The sequence below is a fragment of the Cajanus cajan genome, chromosome 4 (genome assembly GCF_000230855.2).
Source record: "Cajanus cajan strain Asha chromosome 4, NIPB_CcT2T_4, whole genome shotgun sequence".
In the NCBI taxonomy this organism is placed as follows: domain Eukaryota; kingdom Viridiplantae; phylum Streptophyta; class Magnoliopsida; order Fabales; family Fabaceae; genus Cajanus; species Cajanus cajan.
In genome coordinates, this window is record NC_138520.1 from 1,066,536 (window position 1) to 1,081,846 (window position 15,311).

At 36.8% G+C, this 15,311-nt stretch overlaps 5 protein-coding genes across 5 annotated transcripts; 4 read left to right on the top strand and 1 right to left on the bottom strand.

Annotated features, from left to right (window-relative positions):
• Nucleotides 1-807: 807 nt before the first annotated feature.
• LOC145956999 (uncharacterized) lies at nt 808-2,508 on the bottom strand. Its single transcript, XM_083073229.1, has 2 exons — nt 2,086-2,508; nt 808-1,359 (listed from the first exon to the last, which is right to left on the bottom strand). The coding sequence occupies exons 1-2, from the start codon at nt 2,506-2,508 to the stop codon at nt 808-810; spliced, it is 975 nt and encodes a 324-aa protein (XP_082929355.1).
• Nucleotides 2,509-2,893: 385 nt separating this feature from the next.
• LOC109802791 (auxin-responsive protein SAUR22-like) lies at nt 2,894-4,153 on the top strand. The gene has a single exon (XM_020364186.3). It carries the CDS (start codon nt 2,894-2,896, stop codon nt 3,359-3,361), a length of 468 nt encoding a protein of 155 aa, XP_020219775.2. The 3' UTR covers nt 3,362-4,153.
• Nucleotides 4,154-8,536: 4,383 nt separating this feature from the next.
• On the top strand, nt 8,537-9,109 carry LOC109801913 (auxin-responsive protein SAUR23). The gene has a single exon (XM_020363080.3). It carries the CDS (start codon nt 8,614-8,616, stop codon nt 8,914-8,916), a length of 303 nt encoding a protein of 100 aa, XP_020218669.1. The 5' UTR covers nt 8,537-8,613; the 3' UTR covers nt 8,917-9,109.
• Nucleotides 9,110-11,464: 2,355 nt separating this feature from the next.
• On the top strand, nt 11,465-12,014 carry LOC109801917 (auxin-induced protein 15A-like). The gene has a single exon (XM_020363083.3). It carries the CDS (start codon nt 11,543-11,545, stop codon nt 11,813-11,815), a length of 273 nt encoding a protein of 90 aa, XP_020218672.1. The 5' UTR covers nt 11,465-11,542; the 3' UTR covers nt 11,816-12,014.
• Nucleotides 12,015-13,305: 1,291 nt separating this feature from the next.
• LOC109802790 (putative pentatricopeptide repeat-containing protein At3g23330) lies at nt 13,306-14,721 on the top strand. Its single transcript, XM_020364185.1, has one exon. The coding sequence runs from the start codon at nt 13,306-13,308 to the stop codon at nt 14,719-14,721; it is 1,416 nt and encodes a 471-aa protein (XP_020219774.1).
• Nucleotides 14,722-15,311: the final 590 nt, after the last annotated feature.

A 15,311-nucleotide genomic window follows, 5' to 3' on the forward strand; every position in this document is an offset into this window, starting at 1 on the left:
AACTCCCTCTTCATCACTTCTTTAAACTCCTCAACTAGCTCAGCTTTGCTTCCCATGAATATCAAGTCATCCACGTATAGAGCAACGAACAATATATCTCCTTTGCACTTCTTTAAATAGAGAGCATGTTCATACGGACATTGTTCATAACCATTTCTCTTGAAGTAGGTGTCTATTCTCTCATTCCATGCTCGAGGAGCTTGCTTCAAACCGTACAAAGCCTTTTTGAGCTTCAGCACTTTCTTCTCTTCACCTCTCCTCATGTACCCTAGAGGTTGCTCCACGTAGACTTCTTCCTCCAACACCCCATTCAAGAATGCTGACTTCACGTCCATTTGTTGTATCTTCCATCCATGCTGAGTTGCTAAGGACAGTAGTAATCGAATCGTTTCCATCCTTGTCACGGGTGCAAAAACTTCATCATAATCAATGCCTTTCTGCTGTTTATAACCCATCGCCACAAGACGAGCTTTGTAGCGCTCCACTTCGCCATTTGCATTTGTCTTCCTTTTGTATACCCACTTCAAACCAATTGGCCGAGCTCCTGTGGGTAAATCTGTCAGCTTCCACGTCTCACTCTTCTCAATTGATCCGATTTCCTCATCCATTGCTTTCTTTCATCTCTCATCAAGTACCGCCTCTTCAAACTTTATATCTTCTGTTCCTGTCAATAGACACACTACATGTAACTCGTCAGTGGAGTTGTAGATGTCTTGCTCCTTTGCTTTGTGCTCGGACGAGCTCGGAAAACTTGTTCTTGAATGCTTTCCGAGTACACACGCTTCACAAAACTTCTTGTCAAACTCATCACCACGCAGTCCGTGCACCAACTCCTTCCTTGATAGCTCGACCAAACCTCCAAAGTTTAAATGCCCAAGACGAGAATGCCCGATTCTTTTTCATCTCCACTCGGGCTATTAAACGATCATGCTTGTCTTTCAAATAAAGCACTCGATCCTTCATCAGAACCGAGTTGCCTTTCTCCATCATCTGCCCCATGCTTAAGATGTTGCTCTTAAGTTCGGGAACGTAGTAGACATTTCTTATTTCTCCAACTCGTCCATCCTTCTGCATAAACTTGATGGTTCCATGCCCTTTTACCGCAACCTTGGAATCATCTCCAAATGACACGAATCCAGCCTTCACCTTGATGAGTTCGTTGAAGAAACTCTCTTCTCCACACATATGATTGCTCGCCCCAGTGTCCAAATACCAGACCGAGTTGTTTAAGCAACTCGAATCAAGCTCGGCCTCTGACTTCTCATCTGAGCTTGGAAGCTCAACTGCTGATCTCTCCACGCAACTTAAGTTTAGCTGAACCTCGGAGGCACAGTTCGGACGTAGCTTGGTCTCCGAGCTCTGCGTCATCATCAAAATTCCTGCTTCCTCGTCCTCTTCTTCTGTGAGAAGATTCTTCTCTTTCTCTTCACTTCGGCTTTTAGCTCGGCAATACTTTGCTATGTGACCGTATTTGCCACAGTTGTAGCAATTTGCCGATCTGCATTCTTTTGCGTAGTGGCCGAGTTTGCCACACTTATAACATTCCACCTCGGACCTCGGCTGACTTCCTTGGCTACGATCACCTCGTCCTTGTCCACCTCCATGATCACCTCGTCCTCTACCTCGTCCTTGATCACCTCCATGATCACCTCGTCCTTTGCCTCGTCCTCCATGATCACCTCGTCCTTTGCCTCCTAATCTTCGGCCCTGGGTGTTCCGAGTTTCATTCAAATTAAGTTGCACCTGTAATGCTTGATCAAGTGTATTCTTCATCTTCCTCCTCCTTTGTTCGTGGGCTTCGAGTGACCCAGCGAGCTCTTCCACTGAGAGGACTGACAAGTCCTTTGACTCCTCAATTACGCATGCGATACTCTCGAAATCATCTGTTAATTTCATCTTCCTCCTCCTTTGTTCGTGGGCTTCGAGTGACCCAGCGAGCTCTTCTACTGAGAGGACTGACAAGTCCTTTGACTCCTCAATTACGCATGCGATACTCTCGAAATCATCTGTTAATGATCTCAAGATTTTCTCCACAATTCTACTTGTTGGCATTGACTCCTCATTCCTTCCGAGTTGGTTAGCCACCTTCTCCACCCGAGTTATGTACTCGGATACTTGTTCCTTATCCTCCATCTTCAAACACTCAAACTCTCCTCGGAGAGTTTGAAGTCGGATCTGTCTGACACAGTGATTACCTCTGTGCGCAACCTCCAAGATCTTCCATGCTTCCTTTGAAGATGCAGCGTTTGCAATCTTCTCGAAGCCTGACTCATCCACGACATTGTATAAAAAATACAAAGCCGATTTGTCATTCACTCGTGTCTTTTCCAATGTGGCAATCTGAGCCACAGATTGGTCTTCGTCCTCCTCGGGTTCTCGGTACCCCTTCTCTACTATGTCCCATAGACTTTGGGAACCCAATAGGGTCTTCATCTGTAAACACCAATTATCATAATTGATTTTCTTTGACAGTTGTGGTACGGTCATTCCATTTACAACCTTTGCCATTACTCTCTCTTTCTTCTTTCTTCCTCCTTCACAGGCGCACACTGTTTTCCTCTCACACTCGGCACTCAGAGCATAAAGCTCTGATACCAATTTGTAGAAAAATAATAGAGACGAGGTAATACTAATGTTGTGGTGAATGTAGCAACTCACTGTATTTTTTATTGAATAAGAGATGACCTTTAAATAGCCATTTTACAACGTACTGAACTAACAAGAAGATAATAAAATATCTTATCAAATCAAAACTTATCAAAAAAACTATCTTATCTAATCTGAAACAAAATAACTCAAAAGATAAATCAAATAATTCCAGATAACTTAAATCGGATATCTCGGATATCTCGGATATCTCGGAATCTCTAGAAATTTAAGATTTTTCAACAATATGCCCCACACAAATAAACCATGTCTACTTTCACCGCTGATTCTTCCTCGCGCTTTCGTCTATAAATATACAGCATGTGCTAAACATTTTTCACTCAACTCAACTGTGATAAACAATAGCCACTTCCAAGTTCTAAGCAATACTACTGGAATGGCTATTCGTTTGCCTTGTGTTTTGAGTGCTAAACACATTCTTCGTCGATCTAACCTGTTTGTAAATCATGCAGCTGCAACATCACTGGATGTGCCTAAAGGGCACTTTGCAGTGTATGTAGGAAAAGGTGAAAAGAAGAGATTTGTGATACCAGTGTCATTGTTGAATCAACCTTCATTTCAAGAACTGTTAGGTATAGCTGAGGCTGAATTTGGCTTCACTCATCCAATGGGTGGCCTTACTATTCCATGCACAGAAGACATTTTCCTTAACATCACCTCTGGCTTACGTAGTATGAACACGCAGCTAAAGTAAATCTGAAGACAGTTTTTGTTTTATGATGTTTGCCTTTCAACATGGAGTTCATTAAAGATGACCATGCAGAAAGGTTTACTATGCTATTGGATTTTCAGATTATATTGCAAGTGTATCGTAGGCAAAGAACATCACTCAAAAAGGATTAAAAACATGACTATATCCTATGTTTATTGTCTTTTAGCCCTTTGCTTTTTGGTTCTTTCCGAGTGAACTTTATATCAAGTATAGTTTGTAAAATTGTTGTCGTTGTAAAAAAAAAAAAAAAAAAGGATTGTGGACCAAACCAACCAAAATATCCATTGTTGAACTGTCAAATTTTCATCTTTGTAAAATACCAAGCATGGTATATCTTTTTGTGTTTATGAATTGTAAAGGGGCACTTCATTGATTGAGTGACAAACTAAACTAGTCAATTGAATTAAAATGTGAAAAATACATTTTTAATTTAAGAGACATCCTGTTTGATACGAAAATAAATTGCATAAACGCCTATACATGAAACTCTGCCCTTAATTTCTTTCAAATACTCTTTTTTATTTTTATTTCTATAACCTTCAAATAATAAATACAATACGTCCACATATATTCATGTAGTTTCGTACCATATTCTCTCACACCAAATAGCGAAACTCTTAAATCTTAATTTTAATTCTCGATGAAATAATAACAGGGGAAAGAAGCTCAGCTAGGCACTACACAGTAACGTTACGTGGCTGAACGCTGAATAGATGGTGAGATGGTTGCAGTTTTCCCTGTGTGAATGTGATATATATACTGATATGGGCTAAAAGCTTTTTGGATACATTTTAGATATGTATATATCTACAAGTATTTAATAAATATCTTGAAAGTATCCCGAAAAAAATAAATAAATAATAATTAAATAAAATATTGGATACTTTTCAAATATGTATTTGAAAGTAACAAAGGAGCATAGTATAATGTACAACACCCACGATGTTCCCTTGGATACCTATTCAAATCTTATGGTCACAGCCTTCTCTTTTAAGCACACCAACAATGTTCCCTTGGATACCTATTCAAATCTTATGGTCTTAAAATAGCATACATGCTTGTTAATCCATGAATCGACCAGAGGCCTCCGCATATACATCTCATAATTTGTCATATTGTCACCTATTTTTTCTTTCCCATTGCTGCAAGAACTATTATAAAAAATAAAAAAATAAAAATTTAAAAAAGTTATTAACTGATAAAATAATACCAGTGAACAAAAGTCAGAATTCATTGGTTGTTTGCTCACACGTTTCATCAAGTTATTATGCTTATTTTTCATTTTTGTCTTTAATTTCAAAGGAAATAGATGAATATGAAGCCAATTTTTTCTTTTGATTTATTAATGAAGATTCTGTAGCAAAATTGCTATTCTTAAATTCCTTTTAGAAGGATTATACAAGCCAAACCCAGGATAGAGTAAAATCTTATTTGGCCAAACAATTTTGTTAATGATAAAAGGCATAAATTTGGGAGCAAATAAACTCTCTGTATATTCTCTTTTTTGTTGCAAATGAAATTACACTTATTTGTAGTTGAAAGAAAAACACAACGTTTACATCTTTAAATGCTTCTCATAATTCACACCATTAATATTATTAAAACAAAATAAAACTCCTAATTTAAGTTTGCAATTCTCGAGCAGTGTAGTCGGCAGTGGCTTGGTAAATATGTCTGCTGCTTGAACTCGGCTTCCGACATGCTCCAACTCGACTTTTCCTTGTCTGATCTGCTCTCGGATGAAATGAAATCGGACGTCAATGTGCTTGCTCCTTCCATGATTGACCGGATTCTTTGCCAACTCGATTGCCGACTTGTTATCAACTCGGATCACAATCGCTTCATCTCGGATTACTCCCATATGCCTCAGTAAATTTGAAAGCCAAACTGCATGACATACACTCCAAGATGCCGCCACGTACTCGGCCTCGCAGGTCGACAGAGTTACAATAGGCTGCTTCTTTGACAGCCAAGTAAAAGCCGTATTCCCGAGTAGAAATACGTAACCCGAGGTACTCTTCCGATCATCAACATCTCCACACCAATCACTGTCCGAGTAACCCACTAATCGGTAGTCGTCCGATTTTGAATAGAAAAGACCAAGTGATAGGCTTCCTCGTACATATCTCAAAATTCTCTTCAAGGCCTTCCAATGTGTGTAGCTCGGATCCTCCATGAATCTGCTCGTTATCCCAACACTCAACATTAAGTCGGGTCTCGTGCTTGTAAGGTACCTCAGACTTCCGACTAAGCTCCGATATCTCCCAGAATCAGCTCGATCTCCTCCATCAAACTTTGAAAGTTTTGTGCCTGGTTTCATTGGAGTAGAAACCGGATTGCAATCCTCCATTTTAAACTTCTTTAGGATTTCAAGTGCATACCTTTCTTGGGATATAAAAATCCCTTCATCCGATTGCTTCACTTCTAGGACAAGAAAATATTTCATCAAGCCTAAGTCAGTCATCTCGAACTCTTTCTTCATTATCTCCTTGAACTCCTTGATCAGTTTAGCATTGTTTCCAGTGAATATGAGGTCGTCGACATAGAGAGCAACTACCATCATATCTTTTCCTGATTTCTTTATGTACAAGGCATGCTCGTACGGACATTGTTCATACCCGTTTTTCTTGAAATACCCATCAATCCTTTCATTCCAAGCACGAGGAGCTTGCTTCAACCCGTAGAGGGCTTTTCTCAATCTCAGCACCTTCTTTTCTTCTCCTCTCTTCATGTACCCGAGTGGTTGCTCAACATACACCTCCTCCTTCAGCACTCCATTTAGAAAGGCTGACTTCACATCCATCTGTAGAATTTTCCATTGTCTCTGAGCAGCTAACGAGATCAGAAGTCGGATTGACTCCATTCTCGTGACAGGAGCAAAAACCTCATCATAGTCAACTCCTTCCTTTTGTTTATAGCCCTTCACAACAAGCCGAGCTTTATAACGCTCAACTTCTCCCTCAGCATTCAACTTCTTTTTGTACACCCATTTTACTCCAATGGGCTGAGCTCCTTCAGGAAGGTTGGTCAATTCCCAAGTTTTATTACGCTCAATCGCTTCAAACTCCTCATCCATAGCTGTTCTCCACTTCTCATCTTGGACAGCTTTCTCAAAACTCAAGTCTTCAGAGTCGGCAAGAAGACATACAGCATGGACTTCACTTGTAGTGTCGTAAATTTCCCTCAGGCTTCTCATCCTTGGCTGTTGTAGCTCGGATTCTTCATCTGAGAGCTCGGTCGTAGTTATTGTTGAAGGTACAACAATGTCCGAGCTGGTTTCTTCTTCGGCCGAGTTACTCCAACACCATTGCTTTGTTTCCTCCATGTGAACATCTCGGCTCACCACCACCTTTTTGTTATCAGGATCAAATAACTTGTATGCTTTGGATTTTTCATCATATCCAATAAATATATACTTCTTGCTTCGATCTTCTAACTTTGTCCTCTGCTGTCTTGGTACTTGCCCATAGGCCAAGCTACCGAACACCCTAAGATGAGAAACACTTGGCTTCATGCCACTCCAGATCTCCTGAGGCGTCTTCTCTCCTAGCTTTGCATGTGGACATCTATTTTGCACATAGATTGCACACTGCACTGCCTCTGCCCAAAACTTCTTCGGCATATTCTTCCCTTTCAACATAGATCGAACCATATCAAGAATAGTTCGGTTCTTCCGTTCCGCTACACCAGGTCGGCTCAGGTCGGCTCACTCTCACCTCACGCACACAAGCTCTGATACCAATTTGTTAATGATAAAAGGCATAAATTTGGGAGCAAATAAACTCTCTGTATATTCTCTTTTTTGTTGCAAATGAAATTACACTTATTTGTAGTTGAAAGAAAAACACAACGTTTACATCTTTAAATGTCTCTCATAATTCACACCATTAATATTATTAAAACAAAATAAAACTCCTAATTTAAGTTTCATAACAAATTTGACCTAAACAGATAGCCACTAGAGAAACTGAGTGCCAGAAGTGACAGCAGTTCCTCAACAACACTTAGCTATTTGTCTCATTTCATTAATCAATTCAGTTTAGAGTGATTAGTGCAGTTTGGTAGTCTTAATAGTTATATGTTATTAGTCAGTACACAATACTTTTCATTCTTCTCCCAATTTATCAGTTCAATACCAGGGATCTATTTTCCCCATGAAAAGCCATACAATCTGAGCAGCTTGTTCACAACTTCAACTGACACAGGAACAGATCAACAAAACCCATTTGTAAGTTGGAACAGATCACCTTCACTATTTTACCTCTTCTCTTTATTTCAAAGGGATTAGTAATTATTAATGGAGAACAGTTAATAACAGAAATTAAGGGTGAAGGGCCCAAAATTATTACTATGACAGCAATTACTATCCTGAACACAAATTAATTGGTTTTTCCCCGTTAATTTGCATTGTTAGTGATCCTTCTGGTTTATAATCTTTTTTTAAAATTCCATTGAAACTTAAATGACTGGGGAGCACCTAAAAATGAGTCAATCACTCAATTGTCTTTAGTAAATCCAATAGTAAAAGCAGTTTGAATTTAATTTGAATCTAGTTCAGTTTTATGGTGACTAGAAAATAAATGATCATGGAATTCCAATCTTTGGACTTGCGTTCTGATTAGATCAGTATAATCAGTACATGTTTTTGAGGGAAAATCTGAATCTGGATCTAACCAATTAAACTTCCATCGTACAAAAGAGTGGTTGATACTTGATACTATACTCATTTAATCAAATTTGGCCTTTGGCCCATTTAAACCATCTTGTCAAGAAAAAGTAGACTCACGTTATGATTAGATCAATGGGGTTTACCTTTCAATCAGTGGACTTGCATTAAGATTAGATAAGTCCAAAAAAATAAGATGATATTTGAAGGGAAATGTGGATCTAATTTAACCAATTAGATCTCCACCGTACAAAGAGGTAGAAACTTGCACTTATATCATCTATGTTGAAATAATTAATTTGTGAGCCATCTACATGTGGTCAACCTCCGCAATAAATAAGAAGTGAAGGTCTTACACGTTTTCGCCAATAAGTTTGAGTACACACTGCGTGTTCTTTTGAATGCATATGTCCCACACTAATAAACCATATGTCTACACTCACCACGGATTCTTCCTCACGCTTTCATCTATAAATACAAAGCTTATCCTAAACTTTTCTCATCCAACTCAATTGTGAAACACAATAACCTCTTTCAAACGTTTCTAAGTCTAACCAATACTACTGATATGGCTATTCGTTTGCCTAGTGTTTTGAGTGCTAAACACATTCTTCGCCGATCTAATCTGTTTGCAAATCATGCAGCTGCAGCATCACTGGATGTGCCTAAAGGGCACTTTGCTGTGTACGTAGGAGAGGGAAAAATGAAGAGATTTGTGATACCAGTGTCATTGTTGAATCAGCCTTCGTTTCAAGAACTGCTAAGTATAGCGGAGGAAGAATTTGGCTTCAGTAATCCAATGGGTGGCCTCATAATTCCCTGCACGGAAGAAATTTTCGTTAACATCACCTCTGGTTTACATAGGCTATGAAATGCAGCCAAAGTAAATCTGAAGAAAGTTTTTGTTTCATGGTTTTTGCCTTTCAACATGTGGTGTTGAGAAAAAGTTTACCCATGCCGAAAGGTTTTGCTATGCAATTGTAATATTGTATCATAGGCAATGAACATCAATACAAAAAATGGATAAAAAAACTTGACTATATTCCATGTTGTTTACAGTTCTACCCCCTTCTTTTACCCTTTTTTCTGTTTTTTACTACTGATATTTAACTAGGTACTAATCTGGTATTGAAAGTAACTTTGATATCCCTAAGGAGGCTAAAGTATATAGCTTGTATAATTGTTATTGTTTGTTGTTGTAAGAAAATACAATAGATCGAGGATCAAACCTACCAAATCAATTGTTAATAAGGCATGATATATGGTTTTCCATGTTTAGGAATCGTGAAGGGGTAATTCAATAATTGAGTAGCAAACTAAACTAGTCAATTGAATTAAAATGTGAAAATTTCCTTTGAATTTATTTATTGATGAAAAAATAATAGGGGCAAGAAGCCCACCGTGACTAAGCACTAATGACTAGACAGTACTATCATATTTTTTTTCGTTCCTGGAGTATCCACCGTCGATAGCAGTGACTAATCTCCTCGCTACGTTAGAGGCACCTTAAAAGGTAGGATAGTTGGTCCCAAGATTTAACGCGGCTGCATACACAAGGAAGGATTCGAACCCCTGACCTTACATAAGCGTGGATCAATCCCTACCGCTGAACCACACGCTTGGGGTTACTAGGCGCGGATACCCCACTCCACTCAAATGAATGAAGTACGTAGGATCCGGGAAGCTTCCTCTCCTATTAACGGAACACAGTTAACATCACCAAAATTACAGGTGAAGGACCCAAAATCTTTTCTGTAACAACATTTAATGTCTATTCAGAATTCTCACTTGGTTTCTTCCCATTTTTCTTACTGTTAGTGGTCCTTGTAATCCTTTTTTCCAAATTGCATTAAAACTTAGACAACTAGGGAGCAAATTGCAACTATATTTTGGCAAAAAAAACCAATAGGCTTACAGTACTGCCAAGTTCCTCTTTCGTCTGGAATACTTTTTATCTACATCTGCAATCTGACCAATACAAGTAGCATATTAGGGTTTAGTCGGAAAAAGAATAAAAATGACATGATTTAAATACCTTTTTGGTTTTTAATTAATTTTAACTTTTAAACTCTATAATTAAAAATATTTTATTTTAATTCATGTATATATATATATATATATATATTATTTCTTTTTAATTTTTTATAGTTCCATAAATTTTATTTTTTAATTTATATAATAATAAACAACGAGAATTAAAAGGGAAAAAAATAATGTATATATATACTAAAATGTAACATAAAAATTAAAAGATAAAATTCATAAAATTTTGAAAATCAAAAAGATATTTAAACTAAATATCATGAGATAGGAAGGAAAGGATGAACTTTCAACTTTCAAGTGAAGCCATATAAATGAGTCAATTGCCTTCATAAAACCAGTTGAAAGCAGTTGAATGTAGTTCCAATTTGAACGTTGACAAAGAAATAAATTATCATGAAATTCCAAACCGTGGACTTGCATTCTTATTGGATCAGTACAATCAAATATTCAGATGGCATTTGAGCAGAAATGTGAATCTAATCAACTAAATTTCCATCGTACAATGGAGTGGTTTTTTTTTTTTTTTGGTCAACAAGGGGGGTTAAAACCCCAAAACATGGAGTGGTTAATACTATACCCAAATGGAAGTCTAATCAAAGTTAGTCACTGGCCCGATTATATCTTGTCAAGAAATAGTAGAGTCGCATTATGGTTAGATCAATGGTGTGTTAACCTTCAAATTCGTGAACTTGCATTATGAGTTTATGACCTGGTAGAAATCAATATATGTTATTGCACAGCTAATAATTAATCAGATTATATTAATTTGAGGCCAAAAGTTGATCTTATATATCTAACCAATTAGGTTTCCACCGTACAAAAAGATCAGTGGTATGAACATGTTACATGCACTTACATCATCTTGTCAACAAACAGTGAACACCCGTGTTTATAGAAGTGAGGGTGATATATAATATTGACACCTCTTATGTAAATCATACATTTCTTCCACATTTATTGTTTTTTTATTTCTATCATTTTATCGCCTATCATACCTGCAATTTTATTCTATTATTTCTTTATCTCTCTAAGTGTCTACTTAGAATTTGATGTCCACCAATAATTTTCCTTTAGAAGTTGAACACTCAGACCGACCAAAACAAAACATGAATAGAGAATCCTATCCTGGATCTTTCTCAAGTCCCTTAAAATTGACCAGAAAGTTTGCTATCTATGTTAAATTAATTTTCTAAGCCACCTGTAGGTGTTTCTTGCCAATAAATAAGAAGTGAGGGTCATCAGCGCGTATGTTGCCAATAAGATTGAGTACACACCGCGTGATCTTTTGAATGCATATGCCCCACACTAATAAAATCCATGTCTAATTTCGACGCTGATTCTTCCTTATGCTTTCATCTATAAATACACAGCATACACTAACCCTTTTCCACCCAACTCAATTGTGAAAATTAAGCAATAACGTCTTCCAAGTTCTAACCAATAATATTACTTCGATGGCTATTCGTTTGCCAAGTGTTCTTCGCCGATCTAATCTGTTTGCAAATCATGCACTAGATGTGCCTAAAGGGTACTTTGCTGTGTATGTAGGAGAGGGTGAAAAGAAGAGATTTGTGATACCAGTGTCATTGTTGAATCAGCCTTCATTTCAAGAACTGCTAAGTATAGCCGAGGAAGAATTTGGCTTCACTCATCCAATGGGAGGCCTTACTATTCCATGCACAGAAGACGTTTTTATTAACATCACCTCTGGCTTACATAGGCTATGACATGCATGATGCAACCAAAGTAATTCTAATAACAGTTTTTGTTTCATGGTTTTTGCCTTTCAACATAGGGTTGAGAAAAGTTGACCCATGCAGAAAGGTTTACTATGTAATTGGCTTTTCATATTATGTCGCAACTTGCAAGTGTATCATAGGCAAATAACATAAATGGATAAAAATATGACTATTTTCCACGTTGTTATTATTTTTCCCCCTCTTCTTTTGATTCTTTCTTTGAGAACTTGAAGCCTGTAATCCTCCACTGCTGATAACTATCTAGGTACTAATCTGGAGTCGAAAGTAACTGTGATGGCCTTGAGGAGGTTAAAGTACAGTTTATAGAATTGTTTTGGTACAAATAAGCCAAAGATTAGTGGGAATGTGTTTTATTCCACCCACCCTCACAAAATATTTAAGACGGGCTATTTATCGGTTTAATAAGTATATATGAGAAGAGGAAAAGATCCTTTAACAATTAAGATGATTCATCCAAGGAAAACAATTAACATCATTTTATTTCTAGCCCAATGTTAGAACGGATTAAGTTGCCCTTTCTGTTACCCGATTAAATAATAACAATAACTCAGATTTGAACCCATCTTCGAATTGCCTGTTTAATAGTATTTGTTTTTGCCCTAACATATATGTCCCGGTGTCATCCCCAAGAAGACAATAAAAAAAAAATGTAATCCTCACAAAATGCGGGAGTAGTGATATATCATATATCTTCTTCCTAAGTGAAATTAATTTAATATTAATAACTTAAACATAAATTTAAGATATATTTATTTTTAATTTCATAAATTTAAAATTAATTTTTTTAGTCATATAATTCAAAAAATCTTGTTTTAGTTCTTATATTCAAATTTTATCAAAAAATTTGTTAAATATTATCACATAAAATCTACCTAATAATATTTTTATTAATAAAAATATTACATCAAACGTAGTTGATAATATATATATATATATATATATATATATATATATATATATATATCTTAATCTATCATTTTTAAATATGTTATTAGTAACATGTAGAATTAAAACAAGATTTTGAAAAATTACTAAAACTAAAAATAATAATTTTAAATTTAAAGAATAAAAAATTAATATCCTAAATTTAAGAAAATAAAACTACATTTAAAAGAATAAAAATAAATTTAAATTTTAAAATAGTCGTTCGACATATTACTAAAAACAAATAAATAAATAATCACAATACAAAGAAAATATTCTATCTTAGTCATCTATTTATTTTAATAATTTATCTAACGATTATTATTATTATTATTATTATTATTATTTTCTTTCTCTATTTTTCTGTTCCTTTCTTTTCACTCACTCGTGCTTCAAAGACACTGCTTAGTGCTTACAAAGATCTTCATTTTCAGAGAAAGGATGAATGAGCATTATGTGTCCTGAATCTCAACTATATAGTAGTCGCACGTTAACAAACACGACTCTGCTTGATTCCATTTTAATTTTCTTACATGTCAAAGTGGAACGTATTTGAGTTTTTGCAGCAATCTCGTGTAAGTGGCAATGTCTCAGGCATTAAGAAACTCCATGCTCAGCTACTCAAAACAGGCATGCTCTTCCTCTCTCATCATCTCCACACCCAACTCATTGCGACATATGCGTCAACCCTCCCTAACCTTAACACCCTTCACTCACTAAACAATTTCTTCAAATGCATGAACTCCACCAACCCATTACACTTCAACGCCATAATATCTGATTTACGCCGCAAAGGTTTCCCCTTTCTCGCTCTAGCGTCCCTCTCCTTCATGCACACCAACGCTGTCCCCTTGGATACCTACTCTTTGTGCAGCACGTTGACCGCTTCCTCCAAAGTCAAAGATCTTGATTTTGGTAAGCAGATACACGCCCACGTGGCAAAATCAGGTTGGGCTTCTAGTGTCTTTCTGGGTAGTGCTCTCATTGATTTGTACTCCAAATTGTCGAATGTAAGAGATGCAACCCTTGTGTTCGATGAAATTCCTGAGAAGAACACTGTGTGTGCCAATGCACTTTTGAAGGGTTATGGCGAGGCCGGGCTGTGGGTTCAGAAACTTGAACTAGTTAGGAAGATGCACGTGTTGAAATTGAAGCATGATCACTTTACTCTATCAGCGGCTTTGCGTGCTTGCACTGGATTATCTGCTGTTGAAATGGGTAGGCAAGTGCATGGTTACTTGCTCCGTACGACACCTGATGTAGAGAGCGATGTGTTTCTCCAGAGCGCGTTGATTGAGATGTATGGCAAGTGTGGAATGGTGATAAAGGCTTGGCAAGTGTTCAAGTTGGTTGGGATGGAGATTAGAAAAGAAGTAAGAAGCAGAGATGTTGTGTTATGGACTTCAATGCTTGGTGTGTATGGTAGGAATGGGCATTCCAAGGAAGTGATTGATTTGTATAATGAGATGTTGGTTGAAGGAATCAGACCGGATGGAATAGCATTCCTGACAGTGATCTCAGCGTGTGGTCGCACTGGCCAAGTTCAAGAGGGTGTCAAGTATTTTGAGTCTATGGCTAATGAGTTCAAGTTAGATCCTGGTCCAGAACACTATAGCTGCCTAGTTGATTTACTATGTAGGGCTGGTGAATTGAAGAAGGCGTGGGAATTGCTGAATAAGACATTGAAAAAGGGAATGGGAAAGGGTAGTGTGTCAATGTGGGGGGCTCTACTGAGTGCTTGTGTGGATCGTGGGGATATAGAACTGGGGAAATTGGCAGCTGAGAGGGCTCTTGAGTTGGATCCTCAAAATGTTGGGATATGCATTATGCTGTCAAATCTGTATGCCCGTTTTGGTATGTGGGAGGAAATTGGACACTTGAGGGTATTGATCAATGCAAGTGGGCTAAGAAAAGATGTTGGATGCAGTTGGGTCCAGGTTACTAGTTGAATGTGTCTCAACTTTCAAGTGGGATGTGATCCTATATGATTGTTGCATCGTGTAATAAGGAGAGACAAAAACACAGAATTCAATTCAAGTATTTAAAATCTTGATGACGGGTTTTTGCTCCAAATTCTGAAGATGCGATTCATCACCAGTCACAACAAGAAAGTGATTTTGCTCTAAAATTATTAAAAACATGTTGATATAAATTATAAATTACATTTACAACCACGAACGTGATTTTGCAGGTTCCAAACATTGATCTCACCACACCGTTGCGTTGGTATATATTTGAATTATAAAAAAAAAAATTTAGAAGACTAAATTTACTATTCCAAAAAGAATTTTATGCAATTATGTAAAATAATACATTTCTGAAAAGTATTTTTTGAAATAGAAAAATTAATGTTCTAGAAAGTATTTTCTAAAAGTGTGTTATTTTATATAATTTTGAAAAGTTCTTTTTGGAACAGTAAATTTAGTATGCTGAAAAGTACTTTCTGAAAATATTTTAAAAATACAATTTTATTAAATATTTTCTAGAACATTAATTTCACAATTCCAAAAAATATTTTCTAGAACACTAAAATTATTTG